Genomic DNA, 27,748 nt, shown 5'->3' on the forward strand with positions numbered 1-27,748 from the left:
AGTCTTTTCCCACTGGCCTCGGCAGCCGGCGACTCCATTTCCTGTCCATCCTTGGAAGCAGGGCGTCAACCCCGCCTCTGCTCATTGGAAACACCTCCAGGCACACCCCCGCTTCATGTCTGCTCTAGGAACTGGCCCAGATAATGCAGAAAGCTAATTTTAAAAATCCCTTTTCTTGACTATATGACCCTTGACAACGGACTGAAGCCAAAACCAGTTACTAAGCTGAAAATACTCAGCCAAAAAATATAGAGGACTTGAAGGTGTTTTGAATCAAGCCAGGATTCTTGGCCTGGAGATGAACCAAGTGAATTTGTTGTCTGCCTTCGTCTCTCCCTTGGCAAAGCACACACTCAGGTCCAGCTTGGACGAGGAGAGGGACACTGGCCTTGACCACCAAGCGGGAAGACAGCGGCCACCCTTCTGCTTCTCCCCCAGCACTGCTGGTGGGCCTGCTGTTTTTCCTATCCAGGGAGTCTCTCAGATAGGGAATCGTGATCGGTGAGAACACAGTTAAAGATGCCGGGCTTTGACTTGTCTCATCTGCCAAAAGGCACACAAATGTTACCCAGCCTGTTTTTTTTTTTTTTTTTTTTAAGATTTTATTTATTTATTTGAGAGGTAGAGTTCCAGACATTGAAAGGGAGAGGGAGAGACAGAGAGAAAGGTCTTCCTTTCGTTGGTTCACTCCCCAAATGGCCGCAACGGCCGGAGCTACGCCAATCCAAAGCCAGGAGCCAGGAGTTTCTTCCGGGTCTCCCAAGTGGGTGCAGGGGCCCAAGCACCTGGGCCATCCTCCACTGCCCTCCCGGGCCACAGCAGAGAGCTGGCCTGGAAGAGGAGCAACTGGGACTAGAACTGGCGCCCATGTGGAATGCCGGCGTTGCAGGCTGAGGATTAACCAAGTGAGCCGGCCCCACCGGGCCTGTTTTGTTGAAATATTTGTGCATAGTTTCAATTCATTGCCAGTGCTGTCTTTGCTCACCTAAGCCAACTTCTTCTATTTAATTAGGCTCCATGTTGCTAGCTCACCCAAGCCTTTCAGTGATATTACAATTTTCCTTATAAATAGAAAAAGCTTTCAGTTTGGGAAGTGAAAGGGACTGACCAGCTGGTGTCTCTGATTTATTGGGCAACAGTGTTTTCAGGTGGGAAGGATCCAGGAGGTTCCCTTGTGTGCCTCTGTTCCCTTAGTGTACAACCCGGAATGTTTTTCCCCCGCATGCTTAACTCCTTGGGAAGTGCTCAAGCTTGCATTTCCTTATATAAAAGATTTTCCTAAGCTCTCTTTTGGCCTACTTCATTTCTTGGCTTCCCTTCACATGTTCTCATTTTTAAACTGTTATTCTCTGTGGACAAGGGTTTTCACATCTGCCTTCTCTTTAATAATCAAAGTGTTGCACATCCTGGAACCGCTCACAGCATCGTCTGCACAGTCCTTACTTTTGCAGTAGGAACTGTGCACGGGTGGACCAAGAGCACTGCTTTTCCTGGTTTTATTTTTTCCAAGTAACTGCAAGTTTCATTTTCCTGATACTTTGATAAGAACATTTTTAGATTTCAACACTTCCTTTTTAAAAAGTATTCTCGGTGTTGACGGGTTTCCCATGAAGAATATAAATGTCAAGTCTTAACTGTCTTAGCATTTTACACAGCTAAAAAAAGAGGGACCAGGTCCCTGCTGCCCTGATCTGTTGGAATAAAATCTACCACACTGTGCATTCCCACGTTCCTAGTCCGTGTAACCCACAGAAATGCAAGCATACTTGCAAACGTTTTTGGGAAATGCTCGTTTGGCATGCATGGATTAAAAAAAAAGTTTGCATGGAAATAAATGTACCAGTTAATTCCATTTTCCCACAAATGTTTTTAAGTACCTTCCTAGTTCATGCTGTTAACGCTCCATGATTTATTTATCCAGGGGCTTCTTGTGTTAATTCGTAGAAAGATAGGCCAAAGGAAAGGTGGCAGGGCTCTGGAATGCGGTGTCATGGAGGTGGCTCTACCTGCAGGCATGGAAGGTGGGCTGGGCCATCTTCCTGAGACACCGGGTCTTGGCACTGAACGCAGAGGGCTCCGGGCTCCCGCTCCGCCCTCCGGGAGATGGCCCGATCAGGCCTGTTGATGGCCCCATCACGAGCCCTCGCTAACGCCTCAGCTGGCTGTATGGGTTTGGAGGACAACGCCGGCGCCTTCCTGTGCGCTCCTGCAGACGGCAGCCGCAGCTCCCCCAGGGCAGCTCCCCTGGCTGGGAGGAACCCTCCGCCACTGACTCGCGAAACGCGTTCTTGGCAAGGGGATCGCGACGGTCAGGGACGGTGCTGGTGTCGCCTCTGCATCCCCAGGCTCCGAAGGCGAGCAAGGAGGCGGCGGCAGGGCTGGGGACGCCACACAGCGGGACAGGGACAGCTGGCGTCCACACGTCTACTCGGGGCCAACCGGCCGGCCAGAGGACTTGATGTCTGAGCGCCTCCACTGCCTTCCCTCTCGCCCCCTTCCTTCAGTTTTCTTTTCCAGGTGCGCACAGGAACTCATGCCTCTTCCGGCCCCCGACGCGGACTCCCCGGGGTGGCTCCCAGCTTCCTGGCTGGGCAGGAGACCTCGCGGGGCGCGACGACGCCCCCACCCCCACCCCCAGCGGCAGGTGTCCTGGGCGGGCACCTGCCGGCTCCCATCCTGGTGCCAGCATCGGGTGTCTGGATCACGCTTTCGGCGGCCTGGCTCCCGGGAGGTCCTAGGCGAGGAGTTCCCAGTGCTGGGTTCCTGACGGTGAGGCTGCCCCGCGCGCCGATTGGAACGAGCCGCAGCACAGGTGTTCCAAGCGCACTTGCTGGAGAGCGCGCTGATGCCCGCAGGTGAAGAGAATTTAAAAGTCGCTGCTCCATGCCCGCGCCGCGCCAAAGCCGAGGCCCCTGCCTGCCCGGAGTTCCGTGCGCATCCCGAGGAGGCTGCAGCCGTCCGATGGCCCCGGTCCTCCGCCGACCAAAGCGAGAAGCTGCGCAGGAGGCGGGGGCTCCCGAGGTGGCTTCTATTAGCGTCAATACGGCGGAGGCTAGGGACCTAGCGGGAGCCTGAAAACTTGGAGCCAAACAAACTCTGAGCTCACAGCCGCCGCCGCCGCCCCCGCGCACTCCGCGAGCCCGGCAGCCGCGAGTCGGCGGCCCGGGCAGGGCGCGGGGACTGCGCGCAGCGCTCCGCTCCGCTCCCGGCGCCCCGGCCCCTGGCATGGGCTTTGCCCTGGAGCGCTTCGTCGAAGCCGAGCAGCAGGCCCTCGCCTGCAAGCCGTGCGGCCGGTGGCTGCGGGAGTCCTCGGGCGCGCCGCGCCTCCCCGCGTGCGGCACCCGCTGCCCCCGGCGCCCGCGCCCCTGCGCGCTGCGGTGCCCGCCACGGGCTCCGGACCGGGTGCGCCGAGTGCTGCCGCCGCCGCCGCCGCCGCCGCCGCCGCCACCGCGCAGCCTTCCCCAGGAGCTGCGCACGACCCGGCCGTGCGAGCTGGCGGCTCCCGTCGAGCGCAGGGCCTTCGTCCCTTCCCGCCACCGCCGCCTTGGCGACCCCCGGGGTTGCGTCTCGGGCCTGCGCGGCGGCGACGGGCGAGGGTCCGGGTTGCAGGACCCGGCTGGGGGCCGGCGTGAGACGGCGCAACCCGGGACACGCAAGGCCCGGGACGAATCTCCGCAGCTCATGGCTGGCGCCCGCACCTTCCCCGGAGACCTGGGCGGCGGCCGCGGCCGGGTAAGCACGGGGGGCTCGGGCTACGAGGGCAGAAGCGAAGTTTGGGTCTGAGCGTCCGCGAGCTGCTCGCGTTGCGGGTCCGCGCCCCGCTAACGCGCTCTCGCTGCGGTCCGTGGGGTGGTCCCCCTTCCTGCCTCCCGCTGGGCGTGCGCCCTGCCGCGGGTCCGCTCCAACTTCCCCGAGACGCAGGAGTGAGCAGGGGAGCCCGTTTTCCCACCGCGTCCCTGCACCTGGGAAGGGCGCCCCGCTCGGGGACCCCAAGGGCTAAGTGGTTGGGAGGCGAGGTTTCTTAGGCCCGCAGACCCCGTGTGCTGCGGGGCCTCGCTGCGAGCTTGGGCGGGGGCGTGTGTGCGAGAGCGCTTTAGCCGCCCCCACCGCACCCTCGTCTCCCTGCGGCCCGGGGCGGTGTTTATAGGGCCGTCCGGTCGCTGGCCCAGGGCCTGGCGCCGCTGGCCGCTGCGCGGGGAGCCGCGGCTCAGCCCGACTCGCGCTCCATTCAAGGAGCTGTTTGCATCCCCGGCGCTCCCGGGGAGGGGCCGTCCCCAGAAATGCCCATTTGGGGCTGGCCGTTCGCGCCGCCTCCGGGGCGGGCGGCTGGGCGAGCCGGGGCGCTGCTGCCCTGGAACTCCGGCTAGGGGCCCGCGCTCCCCTGTGTGCGGTGATCGATGCGAGGGGCAGACCCGGGAGAGACGCAGGGCAGCGCTAGGCGTGGGGACCTCCGGGAAGAGCCTCGCGCCGCCGGCAGAGGCCGCTGTGCGCGCTGCCCGGAGGCGCTCGGGGACCCTGGCCTGGGGCGCGGGCCGTGCAGCGGCTTGGGCGGAGCTGCTGGGGTTTCCACTCGCACGCCGCCCTGGGTGAAGTGCACCTTGCGGGCTCTGTAGTGCCGTAACATTGTTAGTACTGAACGGCAGGGGTGGGTGCAGCTCTGTGGGTTTAACTGTGATTTGGGCCCCGGGAAAGAAATGCGTGCGTTGCCTGGGAGGCGTCCTCCTTGGTATTTAAATCGTTGTTCGGCCGGAATTAGGTGAAAGAAGTGGAACGACCATCTACCACGTTGCATCACAGCAACAGTTTGTGAATAGCTCGTGGTGCCCGGAGTCCCCTCCGGCTTGGCACGGTGGAAATTTTGCTCGAAGTGTGTCCAGGACCTTAGGGTAATGGGCGGGGAGATGGAGATTCCGGGATGAAACCGGAGATCTGCGTTGGGTTTCAGCAAAGTCGGAAGCAGCTGCTGTGTTAGAGGGTGGTCGTGATGGGCGGGCAGATGCGAAGCCCTTGGGTCAGATTTGCAATGGGTTTGCTCTGCTTACTGTCACGGTTGCTCCCTTCAGATACCTGCTTTCCAAGTCTGTTCAGGAGGAAGTTAGTAATGCGCCCAATTCAGACAGCCTTTGGTTACGGCTTTCCCCTTTGGAAATGTTAGTGCATTTGCAGTGGGGGAAGACTTCCCATAGCACTGGTTGTCTGCTAAGGTTTCCTGATTTTACCTAATTGGCTCCTTTTGTTCTAGGATGGAGAATGCAAGCCTGTCACTGTGGTGTTGGGGAGAAAAAATGACACCCTAGGCTTCAATATTGCAGGAGGCCGGGCCAAGCAGGTAACCCGTGTGTGAATGCCTTGCTGTGGGCTTGCAGGAGAGTGGCGAAGCTGGCTTGTGTGGGTGGATGAGGGGCCAGTCAGGTAGTTCAGTGTTCAAAGATGATGCAGTAAACATGAGATTCCTTAACGCAAGTATTCCATTAGGTACCCAGATTTTCCTTTTTGGAAACCAACTTGGTTCTCATTGCTGGTTTCTAAAAAGAAAAGGAGCGTGCATTTGCATTTTATCTACATTTTATAGCACTACAGGCAAAGTAAGTCAACCTGTGGTACAGTCCTGGCTGCAGGCGAGTTCTGTTTGGTAACACCAGGAGGTTCGCTTGGCTACCGACACCTGCTATTAAGTCAAATTGGACAGGAACGCAGATTGGGCAGCTTATAAAACACCTTGAATGAACAAGCAGTTGCAATAAGTTATAATTATTTTCAAATTACATAGGAAATTTCACATTACAGAAAGATGTTTAATAGGAAATCTTTGGCCTTGAATCCTTTATTCAGCTGAATGCATGATTTTCTCTTTATTAATGCCCGTGTTCACACTATGCATATTACAAACTCAGCCCCGGTTGTACTTAGAGTCCTGCACGTCCTTCACATCCTGCAATTTAATTTTCAACATAACTAGAAAAAGGTGGGAAAATGTTTTTTTAATTGTGTTGTTTAATTTTGCCAGCAAACTTCCATGACATTTTGTTCATCCTGCATTGCGGGTGTTGTCCGAGGAAAACGCCATGGAGTCGCTGGCCACGTGCTCTTTGGGTCGGCGGGCGATGGGGTGTTTCCTCCTTGTGTTCAGTATAGCAGAAACCTGGCAGCTGAGGGCTGCTGGGCTGTAGTTCTGGAATAACTGACAAGAAGAACAGTCTTCTTCACCAATCATTTTTCTCTCTCGCTGGTTAGACTTGGGGCATTCCGATGCCACTGGACATCCCTAAGAACTTGTCAAAATAATTTTACATAGGCCACCGTCAAAGGGGAGCTAGACAGGACAGATGGTTTCTCACGACTGGCTGAGCCGTCCTCCTGCTTGTGGGTTGGCCGTGTGTCAGGGAGGCCTTGAGCTGGTCCCCTGGTGGTCAGGGGGTGACTCCCTGTGCCCTCCTTCCACTGGCTGGTGCTCTGTGGAAGTGAGACGTTTCATATGTAATGGTGGGAGCCGCTTGATCTCGCCTTGCGCATGCCCTTTCTGCACTGCTTTTGATGTACTCAGAACTGTGAAGTAAATAGCTAATCTCGTCAGAGCTGCTGGACTCCTTCATTGGAGCTGCCATCTTGATTAATGACTGGTTGGCGTGGAGGGAGTGAGGATTCCGTGCCAAGTTCCCAGCTCTGAGTTGCGCGTTGAGCACGGTTGGCGGTGTTAGTTCAGTACATTGTCTGCTGTAAAATTTCAGTTGGGCTTACGTCTTTGTTTCTGCTGATGATTTTTTTTTATAGAAAACTAGGGAAGAAACGGCAACGGAAGAAATTTACGTTTCCAAAATTGTAGAAAACGGCCCTGCCGACGGCGCGGATGGCCTGGAGATCGGAGACAGAATCATCGAGGTAAGACAGGAGGAAAACACAGACGATCCCAGAAGGGGTCCTGGGATATTGAAAACTTACAGACCTGCTTTGCCTGGGTGTGGTGCTTCCGAGAACACCTATGCAGCTAGCCATGGAGGTATTCCGTTTTAAAATCCTTACAGAACGACCAAGTGGCTGCTGCTGTCTGTGTGCTATTAGAGAGTGGGGTGAAAGACTAAAACACCGCAGGTGTCCAGATGGGTGCGTGAGTGTTCCCGTGTTAAGAAGTTTCTGCCGTGCACCGTGTGTGCTTATTAAAGGAATAAGTGTGTACAGCAGGTCAGAAGGCGTGCTAGCCGACCTCTGCAACTGAAAGCCTTCTTTTCAACATGCGCTGAGCCTGTCACGTGCAGTCTGGAGTTACTTACGTGATGTGTTTACCGTTGCCTGCTTTAACATGGTGACCTCGCTGCTGGGTATTTCTCCATGAAAGAGAGAGAGGCAGGTTTCTCCTCCTGGGCTGGAAGCTGGCAGGGCTGTGTGTGACAGCTGGGTCCTGTGGGATTTAGTGCTGCAGAGCTGAACGCCCGTGTGCTCGCGACGCTGGCCTGTGGCTGTGGGGTCTGGGTCCCTCCGTCTCCTGTCTCTGCCTCCTTGCGGCATTGTACCTACTGGTTGACTTGGCTTCACACGGTGTTACCAAGAACGATAACGAGACGTGAGTCAGTGTGCCTTTCTTCTGTGTTCGTGAAGGTATCGGTAGAAATGTGGAAGATGGATTTGGCGCCCCTGTTTTGCAGATACGGTCTGTTCATACCGCAGTATATAATCTGTTTCTGTAAGTCTTACCTGCTCCCCGAGGGGAGGCTCTTGGCTTGTTTAGACTTTGCATGAAGCTATTAGATTTCTAGTCATGTGTACACTTAATAAAGGTGAATTCTGAGTCAGTTGAGCTAGGATAAGACGACACGAGAACCGACAGTTCGCTGTTGTGGAGAGTAAGAATGCTTACCGTTCAGAAAGGAGTGGACTGGACCCTCCGGGAAGAGAGAACCGCCGCAGCTGGGAAGCCGTGGCTTGGCTCGGCCGAGGTTGCTGGTGCGCAGATCTGCTCTTTGCAGCTGCGTAGCCGGCAGGGCACAGAGCTGCTGTCACTGTTGTCAGGACACTTGGCCCAGGGCACGCGTGGCCATGCTGCAGTTTCCAAAGTTAGAATTGTTCTGTTTCTACTCTGGCTGGTGCGTTAGGATGTACAGGGCAGCATAATTTAGAGAGTCGTCCTCATTACTTTTTGCCTCCTCTTCTCAATGGTATTTTTCTAGTTAAATGGAACCTGAATGCCTGTGATTGATAGAATTAAAAGGTCTCCTGGAACCGAACACACAGCCCCCCTCCCCTCTCTCTCTGTCTCTCTCTCACACACACACACAACAACACATCCTGGGCATCTTGAAGACAATTCATTCTAGCTAGATGACAATGTTATCAAAGCTGTTTTGAATCTTCTGTGCTGTGATGGCGTATTTTTTGTCAGTTCTGTCAGTTTGTTAATGTAAGGAGCTAAATTTCTGAATTATGGTTGCTAAGTCAAGTGCATCTAGGTGTCTGTAATGCTGTTACTGATAGTCATTTAGCTAAGACTAACCCTGTTGAACTCCTGAGATAGCCGATGTGTGCGTCTGGTACGCTGGCTGTTAAAGAGCACGCCGTCGGCGTCTTGAATGGATAGGTGCTGGCGTGACCTTAAGCAAGCAGTGCGCTGGTTTTATGTGTGGGTGTGCGTTGTGAAAGCCGGTCATGTAGCAGAAAAGGAGTGTTTCAGTGGCTGTCACTGTGATGCCTATCCACCTCAGGCAACTTAGAACTGATAGGTGATCCATCAGAAACATGGATTGATTGATTTAGAATGCACAGAGATAGAAAACCAGAGCTTCAACAGGAATAGTTTACATCTGTTCATGATGATTTGTCAATTGACCAAATCTGATAGAACAGTTCTTTGAGTTTTTGAGTTTCACTTGGGCCGTGCTGGACATAAGGACATAGCTGATGGCCCGGAACAACTCGCGTGCTTAAGCGCTTCACTCTGACATTCTAAATGCCTGGAGCTCAATGAGAGGTGAGTGAAATCAACAGAAACTCTGAGTTGATATTTGCAGTCTCCATACTCAAAGTGTGTTAGGTCGAGAGGATTCAAATTCAAATTTGTGTATGACAGTAGATATGTTAAAGGTTTAGTTCTATTCGTGGTTGAAGAGATTTTACTAGAATGAACGTATTAGCCAGATGGTCCGTAGTTTAACAGAGGTCAGTGTGCATCCCATTAAAGCTGATCAGGTTCAGGAATCATGCAAGTCTAAAAACAGCATGGCCACAAGGTAGTGCATAATTTCCACACAGTACAAGGGTAGTCAGTTTTGGGGGTCTGTTTCTGTGAACCACTGTGTTGACCAGTTTGTAGCTGCCTCCACAGCCCTGTGTGCCTAAAATACTCAAGATACTTGCGTGTGTAGATGAGTTGTGGTCTTGGGAGCTGCAGTGTTCATAACAGTGGGGACCCAGCAGGTGGAAGATGAGGCTGAGCTGTCTTGAAAGCACTCAGAATGCACAGAGAGCAGGAAGTCTACTGAATGCCCGCCCCCAGGAGGCCCCCATCAGAGTCCCAGGCTCAGCTCTGGGAGAGGTCACACTGCGTGTGAGGATCCTGGCCCTGGGATGCCAAGGTCACGGCTGACCTGAGCCTGCCTTCCTGGCTCCTCCTGGCGTGCCCCTCCCGCCCTGCCCCAGCCCCCGCCCCCGCCCCGCTGTCTAATAGGATGGTGCTGAGCACAGCAGGACGCACCTGCTCGCCCCTCCCAGAGCCCAGGATGCAGGGGTGAAGCTCCTCAGAGGCTAGAACGTGTGTCATTCAGAGCAGAAAGCACTCTTCCTGTGTGTGTGGGTTATAGTTTCCTCTATTGAGGTAGCTTAGAATCCGCAGTGATAACCAGCCCGGGAGGCGTTTTGTTGCTTTAGAAACGGTGCTGTTGGGGTTCTTTAGTGTAAGGTGCCGAGTCTAGCAGGAGAGGAGAGAACTTGACTGCTGAGAGACTTAGTAACGGTTGCCCGATTGCAGCTACACTTCCTCTCAAGTCGCCGATGTTCTGCCGTGGGCTTCCTCTGCCCGAGGTCCGCGCGGCGGAGCTGAGCGGCCCTGGGAGGGCCACGTTTGTTTGGCCAGCACTTCCTGTAGTTGGTTTACAGCTAGTAAAGTAGCACGATTAACTGCAGGCCAGAGCTGAACACTGAGAAATGTTGAGGGTCGCCCCTCCCAGGCGCGGCCACCTTGCACGTCTGCTGGTGCAGTGTAGCTGTCCGTGCACAGAGCGGCTTTGCTGAGTGCTTTAAGTCAACTGTACAGCCGGTGGGCAGCTAGGTTTTTGACAGATGGTTGGTTGGTTCGAATATATTGCTGAGGAATTCAATAAAATAAGACCATTGTCCCACGTGAAAAGCAGTTACGTTAGCACAAGTGGAAGAACAAAAGGTGTGTAATTGTTACGTACTGCTACTCGATTGATGATAGTTGGAACATCCGGATAGCTGTCATACAATTACAGGCTGTAATGTGCCTTGAAGAGTACTGTGGCACCGTGGGAGGAGCTGGACTGTGAAATGAAGGAGACCTGGCTATAATTTTCTGCCTCTTAAACTTTGCGTGGTCTTAGGCAGCCAAGCCCGCAGCGACTCCGTTCCGACTGTATTAATAGTTCTCTTTACACAACTGGTCCAGGTAAGTTCTCGGAGCCCTCTGTTGGGAGCCTAGTGTATCTGATTTAATTTATGCAAGAGAAATAATTTCTCCTCTATTATCCTGGGAAAATGTGGGTCACCGGTTGTCAGCTTGTCCCATTTCTGTGGACGCTGGTGTTTTGATGAAGGGATGCGGGTTGTCTGAACTTGGGGATTTGCTCGTATCCCACCCAACACTCAGTGGCTCTTGGGTAAACCCTGCAGTTGTGCCCTTCAGATCTAACCGAGTCCTTGAACAAGGGCTGAGTCGTTGCCTTAGCTGGCCCCGGGCAGTGTAGGCCGTGTTACAGGGGAGAGCAGCCAGCCCGGCTCCCCTCCGAAGCAGCTCCAGGGGGACAGCCGCCTTCTCCCTGTGCAGAGGAAGCCGTCCCTGGACTGGTGAAGCAGGCCAGGGGCCGTTGCCACCAGGTTGCAACATGGTGGGTGGGTTGTCGACTGGCTTTCCTGCCCTTCTAGAAGTCTCCCGGCTGATTTTCAGACATCGTGACGTGGGGCTGGGGATGAGCGGCAGCAGCGCAGGCTCGGGAAGACCCCCGTGCTGGCCTTCAGTGTACCTCGGGTTCTCCGCGAAGGTGCCTCACCGCGTCTCCAGTTCTGGTCTGAAATACGAGCATGGCCAGACGCTCCTGTGTGTGGATGGTCTTCACTGCTTGGCCCCTGGGTTTGCGGTATTAATATTGGGGGTTTTGTTTTTAGCTTCCAGAAGAAAGGCTGGAAAAGTCTTTAAGCCTCTGGGCTTGAGCGTGTGCAGCAGACCCTGTCGCTGAACTTGGGTTTGGTTTATGAGAGCTCAGCCTCAGGGAAGGGATTTGGGGCTCCACCTGCGTGTGCTGCGGGGCTGCCCTGGGCTCCACCTGTGTGTGCTATGGGGCTGCCCTGGGCTCCACCTGCGTGTGCTGTGGGGCTGCCCTGGGCTCCACCTGCGTGTGCCGCGTGGCTGCCCTGGGCCCCACCTGCGTGTGCCGCGTGGCTGCCCTGGGCCCCACCTGCGTGTGCCGCGTGGCTGCCCTGGGCCCCACCTGCGTGTGCCGCGTGGCTGCCCTGGGCCCCACCTGCGTGCTGTGTGGCTGCCCTGGGCCCCACCTCTGTGCTGCGTGGCTGCTCTGGGTGATTTCTCTCGTCTTCCTGTGCTATGACATGCCCCCTCAGAGGACCTGTCTGGCATTATGGAGATAGCTTAAAATGAGGTCCCGAGTTGACGATAGGTAACATTTCCAAGGGGAACTTTTTTGGCAGTGTGGGGCTGTCTTACTGGTTTTTGTCTCTTTTTTTCCTTCAAGCATCCCAGCCATCTGGCTTCTTCCTCCTCAATTTTGTTTTTAATCTCTCTGCAGTATTTGTCTTCAGGGAAGACTGTCCTTGAATTGACTCACGGTGTTCGCACTGTGAGAGTTCTGGGCTTCAGCTGGAGGCCGTGCCCTGATGAGTCTCAAGCTTTCATTGTTTCTGTGGGGCCAGCCCAGTAGTTTCTTGAATCAGCTCCTCTGCTAAGGAGATCTGCCATCCACTGGCTCACTCCAAATACGGCGCAATGGCCTGAGCTGGGCTGAATTGAAGCCAGGAGCCAAGACTATTCCAGGTCTCCCATGGGGGAGAAGGGGCTTTGGTCATCTGCTGCTTTGCCAGGTGCATTAGAAGGGAACTGGATTGAAAGTGGGGCAGCCGGGCTTTGAATTGGTACCCACATGGGATGCCGGCACCGGCCCCCACAATCCTTTTTTTTTTTTTTTTTGATAGGCAGAGTGGACAGTGAGAGAGAGAGACAGAGAGAAAGGTCTTCCTTTGCCGTTGGTTCACCCTCCAATGGCTGCTGCGGCTGGCGTGCTGTGGCCAGCGCATCACACTGGTCCGAAGCCAGGAGCCAGGTGCTTCTCCTGGTCTCCCATGGGGTGCAGGGCCCAAACACCTGGGCCATCCTCCACTGCACTCCCGGGCCACAGCAGAGAGCTGGACTGGAAGAGGGGCAACCGGGACAGAATTCGGTGCCCCCACCGGGACTAGAACCCGGTGTGCTGGCGCCGCAAGGCGGAGGATTAGCCTGTTGAGCCGCAGCGCCGGCCAATCCAATTTTTTAAAAGATACAGTTATTTGAAGCAGAAACAGAGCTTCCATCTGCTGGTTCATCCCAGATGACTGCAGTGGCCAGAGCTGTGCTGGGTTGCAGGAGGAGCCAGGAGCTTCATCCAGGTTCCTAGGTAGGTGGCCTGGGCCCAGACACTGGGGCCGTGTTCTGACTTTCCCAGACCATTAGCAGGCAGCAGGAGCAGAAGTGGAGCAGCTGGGTTACAAACCAGCACCCATACATGATGCTGGCCTCACAGTTCGTGAGTCTGCCCGTTACGCCACAACACCAGCCCCGGTAATTCAGTTGTGAGTGAAGCAAACATTATCTTGAAAATGTGTTAGCCTCTGCTGCAGTCACATGGCCCCCTCTCTCTGTCTTTAGACCCCTGTGGTTTTCTTAGTTGCTTTCTGTCTGTCCGGCCCTCTCTCCTGGCGCCTGCTCTAGCTGGCCAACTCTGGATTCTGCAGATCACTGCACAACCCACTGAGCACAATGACGCTTAACTCCGTTGCCAGCAGGCCTTCATGCATCCCCCTTGGCGCTGATTTGCTTGTACCATGGTGGGCTTCGGTGGTGGTCTGCCGTGCTTGGATGGGTGTCTGCCTAGCGCTTGGAGCATTTGACTGACCGGGTATCTCCAGCACTGTCCTGCTCTCGGCACCGCCAGGCCTGCCCAACTCCAGCCCTCTGGTTGAGTTTCCTGGGAGGGTGGGATACTTGAGTGCACCTCTCTGGATCGCAGGCCCGTGGTCTGGATCCAGGTGGACAGGTCATTTTCTTGTTGCATCTCCATTGACACAGTCATTCAGAAGCTGCCGTGCCTTTGCCACTTCTTAGATGTCAAGACCTCGAAAGCACAGAGGCCATGAGTCAGGCTGTGGCTTCTCCAGACCGTGTTCTGTGGGCAGACCACGCAGACAGACGCGCATCTGTGCTGCAGCGTTGCCGATCTGTGCACGTGCGTGGATCCAACAATGTGCGCGTTTGCCTTCAGCCTGGTGCAGGCTTTGAGCTACTCAGCATGGAGAGCGCTGGCAGAGCTGACCCAGTTTCCCTGCTGCCTGCAGAGCAGGTTTGCAGAAAACGGACCTGGGCTGAATATGGACCTGAAGAAGTGTGATTCCTGGCGGAGGCACTGGGAGCACAGGGCTGTTAACATTTGCAAGCCTCCGCTGGTTTTGTGGAAGGACAGCTGGAGGCTCCCCTCCTCCCCCCTTCACAGGGGTGGCCCGGGAACCCCTTTGTAGTTCTGACGCTGCGGGGTGCTCGCCCTTAGCACCAGCCAGCTGGCAGCACTCGGCGTGGTGAGGGAAGGTGCACAGAGCTAGCTGCCCGGACCCTGCGAGGAGCTTGGGAGAAGCCTGCGTTTCTGTAGACCACACGTGCAGTTGCGTGGCCGGTAGACCGTGGCGTTCCCTCAAAGAGACACGAATAGGAACGCTTGGTTCTGTGCTGAAAAGCCTTCTTCCTGTGGGCTTGAGAAAGCATCACCCGGGGAGGGGGTGGCAGAGGTGCATTTCGTACCTGCTGCTTCTGGCCGGAGCATTGCTGGGGTCCGGGGACAGCCAGGTGGGCAGTGAGCAGGGTCCTTGGGTGGTCCGCTGTGGCCTCCACTTGTGCAGTCCCGGGAGTAGAGGATGAGGTCTCGCGTGCTCTGAGCAGCATAGGAAGCAGTCGGCAGCTCTCAAGGATGCGGTGGGCAATCGACTGTGCCGCTCACCTTACAGAAGGGAAATGATCCTTGTTCCTGACACAGGTTAGGGTGCGGCTGCACACTCAGCTGCAGAAATATGCAATTAAATAAACGGTCATTAAATGAGAACTTTGGAGGTATTGGGGAAATGATGTATCTCGCATACAGGCAGTATCCCGCTGTATTCAGGGAAGAGTGCACTTGCCGGGTGAAATCGCGCATCGCAGAAGAAATGGCGAGGTAACGCGAACGTGGTAGGGAGACGAGAGATGCTTAGGACCCAGGGTGAAGGCGCGCTGACGTTCTGGAGCGGGCTCCTAGGCACACCTCGGGAGGGCAGCAGCCTCTTGTTGGGGGAGATCAGAAAGACCGCGTGGTGGTGGTGCTCCCTTCAAAGAGCCGTCGGGATGGGAGACGGGAAGAAAGCCGCACGTGACACAGCCACCAAGGATCTCCGGGCAGATGGGCCTGCTGTTCATGGCCTATAGCCTTGAGGGAGAGGGTGCAACAGGGAGCCTTCCACCAAGGGCGGAGAGGTGAGCAGCTCACAGAGGTGGAAGCCAGCAGCCACGTGAGCAGGTGGCACTTGAGTGGCTGATTGTGCAATAGTGCTGACACAGTCACACAGTGAGAAGCAATAGTTTGGTCTTGCTGTTATTTGTCAAGAACTCTAGGTTCTTGACCGGTATGAATTCATTTCATGCCCACAGCGACTCTGCAAGGTTGAGCTAGCTACTGGTACTGTTGCCATTTTACAGCTGAGAAAACTGAGACCCACTGGGACTAAGTCAGTTGCCAAGGTCGTGGAGGAAGACTTCTGGGTCTGTGCCCTGAGTTATCACCTGATTCTATTATTTGAAGTTTTTTTTTTTTCTTCAAGATTTATTTATTTAAGTGGCACAGAGAGAGGTCTTCCGCCCATTGGTTCACTTCCCAAATGGCAGCAATGGCCAGAGCTGGGCCAATCCAAAGCCAGGAGCTTTGTCCGGGTCCCCCATGAAGGCCAGGGGCCCAAGCACTTGGGCCATCTTCTTCTGCTTTTCCAGGCCTTGAACAGAGAGCTGGATTGGAAAAGGAGCAGACAGCACTAGAACCAGCACCCTGTGGGATGCTGGCATCACAGGTGGAGGCTTACCCTACTGTGCCACAGCGCTGGCCCATATTATTGGCAGTTGCATAGATGAGTTGAGGTCTAGCTCTGAAGAAGTTAGCCCTGCATGCTGGGCTGAGGTGTTGGGATTTTGTAGGAGACACAGCAGTCTGATTTTGAGCAGGGTGGTGACTTTGGTAAAAGGATGATTGAAAGAGTCTCCCCTAAAATAGATGTCCCGGGGTCCGCCTGCAATGTGAGGGTGAGGGTCCTGGAGGCAGGTGCACTAGTGAGGGAGCAGGGGACCCCGGAGGTCCCGTGAGTGTGAGTGCCAGGGCGTTGCCCGCCGCACAGGGCCCAGCCTGTGGGCGGAGTTTTCCACTGTGGGCTTTTGAAAGGGAGCCTGCAGGCTGGGGAGGGTTTTGGACGTCCTCGGGGAGGGGAGCCTGTGTTGGCCGTTGCAGCTTGCTGTGTTGTATGTAGAAACCACACTGATGCTTTCGCTTTTCTCAGAGCCGGTGCTGAGGCAGCACCGCTCACGTGGCTGCTCCACACCGGCTCGGCTCTGCGCGGCGCCACCACCACCCGCGCGTCTGTGGTGGTGCAGCATACACAGCTCTTCCCATCCATCACGGATCGATAAGTTAAAAATGTGGTACAAGAGAAAACGGTGAAGTAAAATGAGACGAGCTAGCACCACAGCCATTTTTTCCTCTTTTTTGGCAAGTTCTGATTGAAATGTAGTTTTTGCACAGGCTTAACGGGGTACAGTGCAATGTTTGGACACTTGCACATGGTGTCGACTGTCCGCAGCAGGGAACTGCCTGTGGTTCCTTACCATGGCTTTGTGTTTGGAGCCTGTTAGCTCCTGTCTTCCAGTTCTTTATATCGAGTGTCTGGACCAGCCTCCCTGCGTCCCCTGCCCTCTGGAGCTGCTAGTCTAAGTTCAGATGGACTTTTTTTTATTAACTTCTGCATATGAGACAGAGAACAGACTGTTTATTTTTCTGCACTTGCCTTTTGCACTTAATGTATTACCCTGCATTTCTTTTTTTTTTTTTTTTTTTGGACAGGCAGAGTGGACAGAGAGAGAGAGAGAAAGGTCTTCCTTTGCCGTTGGTTCACCCTCCAATGGCCGCCGCGGCCGGCGCGCTGCGGCCGGCGCACCGCGCTGATCCGATGGCAGGAGCCAGGAGCCAGGTGCTTTTCCTGGTCTCCCATGGGGTGCAGGGCCCAAGCACTTGGGCCATCCTCCACTGCACTCCCAGGCCACAGCAGAGGGCTGGCCTGGAAGAGGGGCAACCGGGACAGACTCCGGCGCCCCGACCGGGACTAGAACCCGGTGTGCCGGTGCCGCTAGGCGGAGGATTAGCCTAGTGAGCCGCGGCGCCGGCCCGTATTACTCTGCATTTCTACCATATGGCTGTACATGTCAGAATCTCACTCATTTTAAAATTCCTGTGAGGTTTAATAGATGCAGAATGGCCTTGTCAAATTAGCATCCTGGGTTGTATCAGTCCACTGTTCATTACCTTAACTAAGCTGGCCGAGAACTTGGGAGGGAAAAGGTTTCTTTCTTTTTTTTTTTTTTTTTGACAGGCAGAGTGGACAGTGAGAGAGAAAAAGGTCTTCCTTTGCCGTTGGTTCACCCTACAATGGCCGCCGCGACCGGCGCACCGCGCTGATCCAAAGCCAGGAGCCAGGTGCTTCTCCTGGTCTCCCATGCGGGTGCAGGGCCCAAGGACTTGGGTCATCCTCTACTGCACTCCCGGGCCACAGCAGAGAGCTGGACAGGAAGAAGAGCGACCGGGACAGAATCCGGTGCCCTTACTGGGACTGGAACCCAGGGTGCGGGCGCCGCAGGCAGAGGATTAGCCTAGTGAGCCGCGGCGCCAGCAAGGTTTCTTTTTGAGCTGATGTTTGGAGGTTGCAGTTCAGGATGGAGACTGGTTACAGCAGGTGCAGAGGAAACATCAAGTGCTGACAAAGAAAACGGACAACAGCCAGCAGAACTGGACGTGAAATCCACACCCTCATTTTGTGAATGACCCTCCCAGGGCGTGCCCCAGTGACCTGAGAACCTCCCACCAGAGCCACCACTCAGGAGCCACAAGGAGACCAAGTCTGCTGCCTTCATCCGTGTCACACTCAGACCCCGATATGAGAGCTGAAACATCTGTGTGATTCGGGACGAGGCAGCTCTACTGCCCCCAGAGCAGTGGCTCTAGATGCTCGTTCTGCCTTGACCTCGCCTGGTCATGGCCTTGGAGCACACTGTGCGCAGGCTGCCCTGGTGCCTGCTCCTCTGACCGCTGTGGGGTCGCATTGCTTCACAGCTGTGAGTCGCAGCTTGTCAGCCTCTGCCGGTCGCTCCTGAATGGCTTCCCTGCCTATGGAACAGCCGGGAGAGTTCCTGCCCGGCTCCCCCTGCATCGCAGGGGTGGGTTGTGCCCGTCTCCCATCCCAGAGTCACCCTCCCTTTGCACACTGCTCAAGCTCCGTTGGCTTTCTTTCAGTTCCTGGAAGCGCCCACCTCTTTGCTGCCTCCAGACCTTCCCCCGGAAGTCCTGTTGTGGAGTAGCACAGTGAACACCTGCTTGTCCATCAGCTGTCAGCTGGTCACCGAGGCAGGCAGGCGTGTGCGGGTCTCCCTGCTTACACCAGACCTCCTGATCAGGGCTTTTGCAAACCTCTTGCTCCCAGCGCCAGCACAGTCTAGAATCCTGTGTGACAGAGTGGGGCTGTGAGTGATCAGAGAATGTGGTCACCCTTGCACCCGGCACCTGGTAGGAGAAGCAGGTGGAAGCAAGCTTCCCTACTGGCTCCCTCCTCCCCTCTCCAGCCGGACTTTCCCCTCCGTTTTGCCAGTTTTTGATGCAGTGTCAGGGGAATCAAAAAACAGGGGTCACCTGCTTTGATGGGGAGCTGAGCTTGTGAGAGCCAGTGCTGCTGCTGCGTGTCCTTGCGACTGCTCCTTGTGCCTCTGCCCCACATGGCTCTGCCACTGTTTGATTGACAGTGGTACCGGTAATAGGATTGCTGATTCTGGGGTGCTACAGTGACAGTGCTCACATGGAGACAGGAATCAAAAAGTCTGGAGAAGCAGAATGGAAGGTTTATTTCAGTGGCAAACAGTTTGGGTATCTGTGTGCATTTTTTACTGTACAAGGCATGTGGAAGGCACCTCACTCTCGCCCTCAGTGCATCTGCAGGCTCACTGGACACACGGGTGCTCGGCCTTAGCAGCCACTGCCCAGCAGATTTTAAAAATAGGGCTTTGCGTTCCCACTGTTGACTCCATACACTTCGAGAAGCCTGGCCCTGTGCCTTTTAGTGTCTACGGCTTCCAGGGAAACGGTGGATGTGGGTGGATCCTGCAGGGTGAGCCCCAGAGTCCTGCTTCAGCAGTATCTTCTACACCTGTGTGCTGCCTGGCTCACAGCAGCCGCTGAGCTGTTGCTGAACGACTTTGCACGTGGAAGACCGCAAGGACAAAGCAGATCAGCACTGCTCTGGGCTCACCGTACGGGATGTGTGATGTATAGGTGTTAGATACAAGGAACACCTTCCCCGAATCTCTTAGATGCAGATCAGTCACAGCACAGTGCCTGTTTCTGTGCTGCCCACGCGCGTCTCTCCTTGCACGGCCCCCCGTGCTGGCTGTCCCCATTCACGACTCTGAGTGTCACGAAGGTTAATGTGATCCCTAAACGAGTGCTTGCTCCTGCAGGCTCACTTCACAGATGGTGCGAGCTTTCTTTTCTTGGGGCCAGTGTTGCTGCTAACAGATAAGAATAATCAAAGAAGAAAGCAAGTTTCTTTTTATCAAAAGGATTTATTCATTTATTTACTTGAAGGACAGAGTGTCAGGGACAGATTTCCCATCTGCTAGATAACTCCCAAAATAACAACGGCCAGAGCTTTCTCCTAGAGATTTATTTGTACAAGAAACAGCTTTAAAATACGTATCTCTTGTTAGCTCTGTTTTTGAGGGGCTCTAAATTTGAACTTGGCAGGTCTTACAGCTTCAGGATAAAGTTATTGAGGGAGACTGAGTTAACTCTAACATAATGTTAGATTCCCAGGTATGCAAATGGCACAGTAGTCCTAGAGATGGAAGAATTATTTGTCTCATAATTGTTATGTAATAATTGAAAAATCATTTTCATATGAAATGTGAAATTTTAGGTTTTTTATGCACTGAATATAGTTGTAGTCATGGATATAACTAGCTTACAGTGTGGAGTCATGAGCTGTCAGTTCCATTTTTTAAAACTATTTATTTGAAAGGTGGAGTTACAGAGGGAGAGACACAGTGAGCTTCCATCTGCTGGTTCACTCCCCAAATAGCTGCAACTGCCAGGGGTGGGCCAGACCAGAGCCAGGAGCTTTTTCCAGCTCTCCCACGTGGGTGCAGGGGCCCAAGCAGTTGGTCCACCTTCTGCTTTCTCAGGCCGTAGCAGAGAGCTGGATCGGAAGTGGAGCAGCCAGGATTTGAACCGGTGCCCATATGAGATGCTGGTGCTGGAGGCAGAGGCTTAACCCCCTGCTGAGCTGTACTCATAAAATGTATCGGCATGAAGTCATGTGCCACAAGCCGCTCCTGGTTAATTATGAGGATGGGGATGTTACTGTGAAGTTTAACCACAGATACCGTCCATGCATTCTTCAGTGTGTGCCAAAGCCGGTGCAGGAGTGACCGCTGGTGCGGTTAGAGGAGTCCAGTGATGATCACTTGACATCGATGGACTCTGCTTCCTCCGCCTTGTCCAGGTGAAAACCTGCCACGGAGACCCCTGGAGTTGATTTGCCAAGCTGTTGATGGTGTTGGTCACTCTGTGGCTTACTAGGAAGTCGGGGAACTAGAATGACAGTTCTTTGCCTTGTAGCATTTAAAGCTCCCAGTAGCCCTGATTGATAAAGGATCCCAAAGCATGGGAGCAGCTGACAGTAGTTCTCCGTCAGCTTGGAGGTGAGCTGTCCTTCGTCGTCTTGAAGCTCTGTGTGCACGCACCTGCTCTCCGCAGTTTCCCACTTCCGGACTCGCCGTGCTCTGCAGATGTCTAGCTCGGTGCAACGGAGGTCTGTGAGCTTCACACCAAGTCTGCACTGTGTGGTTGTAGGGAACAAAATGAAGTCCGCTTCCAGCCGTGATAGGAAGAAGAGACTTGGCTGCCTTGAGAGCTTGGTTTCCCGCGTGTAACATTTCAGTCTTTGTGTATGAAGCCTTCACACCACGGAAACCTCGGAGCTTTTCAGTAACATTTGCATCGTTACAGGGATTTACTTCTAACCTTTCTAATTATTTAACCAGCAGTAGCTGGAGAAACTTGACCTTAGAGAGGGATCCCAGTGTAGCTCATTTGTTTGTCATCTTTAGTATTCAGATTAATTAGATGGAAGTGGTTTTGCAATACTAAAAACTGAAAAGATTAAGCGGAGCTGTTAAATAGAAAGCTTGCATTTCAGGTCTGTAGGAGACGTACAGTGAATGTAGAAAGGACAGAGGGTTATTTTTCTCCTTAAAAAGAACTTAGAGCGAGAAGCTTGTTGATTCTCTGAGTAAAGTCCAGAAAGTGAACATTGCTAATGTCTGTACATATTTTTTGTGCTCTTTTTGAGTTTTATGTATTTAAAGAATATTGTAAAGGGAAAAAAGAATTTTCCAGAAGGTTTGCAAGTAAACCATAACCTTTTTGCCTTTATTTTTGTCATGTTCTCGGGCTCTGGCAGGATGGTAGTGTGCAGCTTAGAATCCATGATGTTCACAAGGTGGATACACACTGTGCATTTCTGAGTGCGTGTGCTTTGGAAGGGGAGTGTGTTTCCTCTCACTTTGCCTGCTCTGCAAGTACTGTCAGGTCCGCTTTTACTCTTCATTTCCGGAAGAGCTCCTGGGATACTGCAGCTAGTGAACCATGAGGAGTGCTGGTTGACTCGGGTGGAAATGAGCTAAAATGCCCAGTTGCCTTGGTCAGCCTCGGAGAGCAGCTGTCGCCACACAGGTGAAGACAGCTGGAGATCACGCTTGGCGTCCTGTGTTGATGACCCCAGGATTAGCAAGTTTTCTGTGGAAAGTGTTCAAGCAGATCTCTCTCGTTACTGTTGACATACTTTGGTGGGGAACTGTTAAGTCTTTAAAATCTCAGGACAGTCTTTACAATGTAATAAACCGTTATTCTGTACCTGTTCCTGATTTTCAGTGCTTGATATTTAAAAAAATGTTTAGTGAGGATGTAGGGAAAAAGAGACACTAACCCACTGTTGGTGGGAATGCAAACTGGTAAAGCCACTATGGAAGTCAGTCTGGAGATTCCTCAGAAACCTGAATATAACCCTTCCATACAACCCAGCCATCCCACTCCTTGGAATTTACCCAAAGGAATTTAAATTGGCAAACAAAAACTGCACCTTAATGTTTATTGCAGCTCAATTCCCAATAGCTAAGACCTGGAACCAACCCAAATGCCCATCAACAGTAGACTGGATAAAGAAATTATGGGACATGTACTCTATAGAATACTATACAGCAGTCAAAAACAACAAAACCCGGTCATTTGCAACAAGGTGGAGGAATCTGGAAAACATCATGCTGAGTGAAATAAGCCAGTCACAAAGGGACAAATATCATATGTTCTCCCTGATCTGTGGCAACTAACCGAGCACCTAAAAGGAAACCTTTTTTTTTTTAAGATTTATTTTTATTTTACAGAGAGTTAACACAGAGAGGTAGAGACAGAGAGGTCTTTCATCCACTGGTTCACTCTCCAGATGGCTGCAATGGCCAGAGCTGTGCCAATCTGAAGCCAAGAGTCAGGAGCTTCTTCCAGGTCTCCCACAGGGGTTCAGGGGCCCAAGGACTTGGACCATCTTCTGTTATCCCAGGACATAGCAGAGAGCTGGATTGGAAGAGGAGCAGCTGGGACTAGAACTGGCGCCCATATGGGATGCTGGCGCTTCAGGCCAGGGTGTTAACCCGCTGCGCCACAGCGCTGGCCCCAGGAAACCTGTTGAAGTGAAATGGACACTATGAGAAACAACGACTTGAACAGCCTTTTCCTGACTGTTGAGGAACAACTTACTATTTTATTCCTTTTAGTGTTTTTTTTTGTTGTTGTTGTTTTACTTAATACCATTGGTTGAACTCTTTAACACACAATTATTCTTAGGCGTTTAAATTTAAATGAAAAGTGATCTCTGTTAAATATAAGAGTGGGAATAAGAGAGGGAAGAGATGTACAATGTGGGACATGCTCAATCTGACTTTTCCAAATGGTGGAGTTAGAAATGTGCCAGGGGATTCCAATTCAATCCCATCAAGGTGGCATGTACCAATGCCATCTCACTAGTCCAAGTGATCAATTTGAGTTCACAATTGATCACACTGATAGGTCTAAGAGACAAAGAGACCACACAAACAAGACTAGTGTCTGCTAATACTAACTGATAGAATCAAAAACAGAGAACGATCCAACATGGGAAGCGGGATACACAGCAGACTCAGAGAATAGCAGATGTCCTAAACAGCACTCTGGCCTCAGAATCAGCCCTTAAGGCATTTGGATCTGGCTAAAAAGCCCATGAGTGTTTCTCAGGCATGGAAAGCCAAGACACTCTGGCAAAAAAAAAAAAAAAAAAAAAAAACTTACATGAAAGATCTCTGTGAGATCCCAGTGAAAAGAACAGGCCATCAAAGAAGGAGGTACCTTTCTCTGAAGGGAGGAAATAACTTCACTTTGACTATGGCCTTGTCTAAATAAGGTCGGAGTTGGGGAACTCAAAAGGTTTCCATAGCCTTGGCAGCTCATGACAAGAGCCTAGGGTGATTGATGACATCATAAATAAGAGTGTCAATTGTTAAGTCAACAACAGGAGTCACTGTGCGCTTACTCCCCATGTAGGATCTCTGTCCTTAATGTGTTGAACTATGAATTAACGGTAAAACTACTACTCAAAAAGTACTTGATCCTTTGTGTGTCTGTCTGTGGGTGCAAGCTGTTGAAATCTTTTCTTAGCAAATACTAAGTAGATCTTCTGTATATAAAGATAATTGCAAATGAATCTTGATGAAGAATGGGATGGGAGAGGGAGTGGGAGATGGGATGGTTGCGGGTAGGAGGGAGGTTATGGTGGGGGGAAGCCTCTATAATCCAAAAGTTGTAGTTTGGAAATTCATATTGATGAAATAAAAGTTAAAAAAAATAGATGCCATCAAGTTCTGGTTTGGATGAAAGCATTAAGTATGGAGTGTGAAGAGGTTATGGTAGCATACCTGCCCTTCCATGTGCTGATCCTGGTATCACAGGAAAATTTCTCTCCTGGGGTCCTCCCCTAGGCTGCTCCATTTGAGAAGAAGATATTGGCATAACTCCCTCCAGGCTCAGAGCTCCTGGAATTTTCATATCCTTTGCATTCCCATTTATATGTAACTGAAAGAGGCTTTCTCTCTCCAGGAAACTAATAAAGATTGTAACTTGGTGCATTTACTTTAATTTTTGTGTTTTTATTTATTTATTTATTTATTTTGACAGGCAGAGTGGACAGAGAGAGAGAGAGAGAGAGAGAAAGGTCTTCCTTTGCCGTTGGTTCACCCTCCAATGGCTGCTGCGGCCGGCACACCACACTGATCCGATGGCAGGAGCCAGGTGCTTCTCCTGGTCTCCCATGGGATGCAGGGCCCAAGCACTTGGGCCATCCTCCACTGCACTCCCTGGCCACAGCAGAGAGCTGGCCTGGAAGAGGGGCAACTGGGACAGAATTCGGCCCCCAGACCAGGACTAGAACCCGGTGTGCCGGCGCTGCAAGGCAGAGGATTAGCCTAGTGAGCCGTGGCGCCGGCCGGTGCATTTACTTTAAAAAAAAAAAATGTTTTGTGGGAAGCTGATAAGATGAAGAATACTGTGTAAAAATGGAACTGGGTGCTGTTCTTCGGGGGAGTGTTCGGGGGAGTGCTGAAGTCCACCTGTAAGGAACTCTGTAGTGTGCAGTGCGCAGGTCTGGTCTGCCAGCTTCTCTCTAGTTCCTCATGGGGTTGTAAGCATGGGCTTTGTTGAACTGTAAGAATCCCGAAACTGCTAAAGTTGTTTACAAGATTCCACATCCTTTGAAAAAGCTTAGGAAAACAGAAGTGTGGAAATAGTGAACTCATTTTCATTCTAAAACACAGAAGTCTTTGCTGTTAATTATTTATAGCTCTTCTCTGTTTGTCAAGCTGTTTTGCAAGTGTAATCTCTAAAACATTGTCAGTTTTAGAGATAAATTATGTCTCCACATGTCAGGGAATGCAAACAAATCATAAATTTAAAAAATTAGAATGCAATATTTCATTTCCTTGGCAAATATATACAATTGAAGATATATTACTTCATTGTCGATAGCTAGAGATGCCCGAGGTGTTGTCATGACCAGCAGTCGTCACCTCACTGCAGGAGCTCAGCCTCCCTTTGGTCCGTGAGGGGAGGAGCATGGGTGTTGACAGATGGCTGCGTTCCAGATGGGTGCTCTGCTCTCTGGGAGCCGGTCCGTTGCTGGGATTATCCTAGACGACAGCTTGAAGTTGTGTTAGGTGCCGGTTTGTTTCGGGGAAGCTGTTGCAGACCACGAGGGTGATGTTAGCTCCTCTCCGTGTCTCTGGTTTCTCCTCCCGTCTCGGTGGCACCTGGAGGCACCCTTTGGGTGGATCCGACTGTTTCTACTCATTCCTACACTGTTGAAGAAACTTGTCCCCGGGTGCTTCTGCGTTCTCCCTACTGTGAGAAACGTTAATCCCTTGAATGGAGAGAGAAAGTCGTAATCAGAAAACCATCATCCTGAAACCCCAGCCCCAGCAAAATCCAGAGAGATGCAGGAGACAGGCCAGCTGTGGCTACGCTCTACTGAGTGGATGACCATGACAGTGGAGGCAGCGGACGTAAACGCCTGAATGTGTGCAGGTTGAGTTTTATGTGATGAGGTGTCCGAGGATCAGTGCTGGTGTGGTAACCATCACTGACACCAGCTAAAATGAAAATGAAAAACCCGTTTCAAGATGACAGTTTATAGTGACGTTAGAAACACATTGTTCCTCCCCTATAGACGCTTTTCTCTCTGCTCCTCTTCTTCGTCTTGATCTCTAAATGACCCCAGCTTCCTTCGTACCTGATTCCTAAAACAGGCATGTATGTTGCAAGTCTGACTTAGAAGCTCTGTGTTCTTGGTTTCTGTTTGCTTGCATGGTGCTGGGTCCTAGAGCAGGACTAAGCTTTCACAGCCCTGTGCAGCCGCCTAAGGGTGAGGAGCCCCATCCCACGGTAGCTGAGCTGCCTTCGGACAGGACATGCTGTGGGGCCATGTTACGTGCAGCTAGGGCACGCTTGTAACTCCTGTGTAGGTGCCTGAGTGTTTGTCCTGCTCAGAGCAAAATATCGCAGTGATAGGTTTGTTTCAGCTGTTTTTAGATTTTGCCTGTTTTGTTTGTAAATTAGTAGCTGTATAAGGCTCTTATTCCAAGAGGTGGATTTTATCTCACTTGTCTTATGTATTTTGTCATTTCAAGTATAGTACCTGCATACTTTAGCTATGGGAAAAATGGCTCATTTTTATGTGTTTTGCATACACATAGTTGCCTGGAATTGAGTAATGTATTTGACACAGTATTCTCCAGTTCTCTTTAATGTAGTCATTCTTTCCGTTCATTCAATAAATAAATAAGAATCTAGCTTTTCCTAGGAGCTAGCCAACATGCTAAGTGCTAGTTGCACATTATCTAAGGATCCATAATTGTGGTAAAACTAGTAGAAATAGAAGTTAAATAGTAGCTTGCATATTGCAGTAGCTGCAGGAAGGAGAAGCTGAGGTGTTGTTTGATGAATACTGGCAGTGAGGTGTGCTGAGTGTAGCAGGGGTCCAGGAAGGGACGTTGATAGAACCTGGGAACATTGACGGGGACAGCAAGGTGAGCCTTAGGGGCAGGTGTGCAGGTGTCAGTGCGCTGGCCTGGGAACATCTCTGTACATCATAGAACTCAAGGCTGGAGACAGGCTGGCGAGTGTGGGAGGGGCTGATTCAGGTCATTCTCCCCAGCAGGTGACGTCACATCTCAGTTGCATCGGGCAGCCTTTTTGATCTGACACAGTGATTAGTAACATCGCTGCCCACTTGGCAGAGCCACGGGTGAATGTGAAATGATAGTCTCTCTATTTTACTTAAAGTACCCAACGTGTGAACTAGCACACTGGAGACCGGAGTCCCGAGAAGGAGAGACGGTGGGAGGGACGAGACGGGAACAGCAGGGGCAGCAGGCACTCCAGGCCTTGGGCACGTTCGCAGTGCGTGAAGTCGTGGAGCGCTGGAGAGCTGGCACAGTGCTTCCTAGCGGGTGCCTGCCTGAGTCCCCGCGACACCGTGTCGTGCAGGAGTGCAGGGATGGTCCGTGCTGTGAGACAGGAGGAGACAGAACCCGACCTGGTGGCTTGAAGAGCCTTGTCGCCATCAGAGTCTGCTCACCGAAGCCGCGTAGTGTGCACACAGCACTGCACCTGGCCTCAGAGCGAGGATGGGGGAGTGGTGATGTCGGGTCGGAGGCAGAGTGATAGCCCGTGTCATTGCCCAAGCTGACAGAATGGCGAGTTAGCTTCCAGGAGCGTGAGTGAAGTGTCTGGATGAGAACTCCCCGCCACCTGGTTAGATGCTGCCTTTACATGCCTGGAGGCTGGTGCTTTTTGGGTCACAGAGTTTACTCTGTTTTTTTTTTTTTTTTTTTTTTTTATGCTGAACTATTTATTTTTTTTCCTTTTTTTTTTAATTTAGTAAATATAAATTTCCAAAGTACAGTTTATGGATTACAATGGCTTCCCCCCCACCATAATTTCCCTCCCACTCGCACCCCTCCCATCTCCCGCTCCCTCTCCCATTCCATTCACATCAAGATTCATTTTCAATTATCTTTATATACAGAAGATCGATTTAGTATATATTAAGTGAAGATTTCATCAGTTTGCACCCACACAGAAACACAAAGTGTAAAATACTGTTTCAGTACTAGTTATAGCATTACTTCACATTGGACAACACATTAAGGACAGATCCCACATGAGAAGTGGGACTCCTGTTGTTGACTTAACAATTTGACACTCTTGTTTATGGCGTCAGTAATCTCCCTAGGCTCTAGTCATGAGTTGCCAAGGCTATGGAAGCCTTTTGAGTTCGCCGACTTCAGTCTTATTCCAACAGGGTCATAGTCAAAGTGGAAGTTCTCTCCTCCCTTCAGATAAAGGTACCTCCTTCTTTG

The 27,748-nt window shown here is 52.1% G+C and overlaps 1 protein-coding gene across 1 annotated transcript in view; it reads left to right on the forward strand.

The window, feature by feature from the left end:
• Nucleotides 1-1,826: 1,826 nt before the first annotated feature.
• PDZRN4 (PDZ domain containing ring finger 4) overlaps nucleotides 1,827-27,748 on the forward strand; it is a 366,917-nt gene continuing 340,995 nt past the window's right edge. The window contains exons 1-3 of the mRNA XM_051850939.2: nucleotides 1,827-3,732; nucleotides 5,243-5,329; nucleotides 6,772-6,879. Coding sequence (XP_051706899.2) covers nucleotides 3,226-3,732; nucleotides 5,243-5,329; nucleotides 6,772-6,879 — 702 coding nt within the window. The 5' untranslated portion in view covers nucleotides 1,827-3,225. The remainder of the gene's footprint in view (nucleotides 3,733-5,242; nucleotides 5,330-6,771; nucleotides 6,880-27,748) is intronic.

Source organism: Oryctolagus cuniculus, chromosome 9 (assembly GCF_964237555.1).
Source record: "Oryctolagus cuniculus chromosome 9, mOryCun1.1, whole genome shotgun sequence".
NCBI classification, from domain to species: Eukaryota; Metazoa; Chordata; class Mammalia; order Lagomorpha; family Leporidae; genus Oryctolagus; species Oryctolagus cuniculus.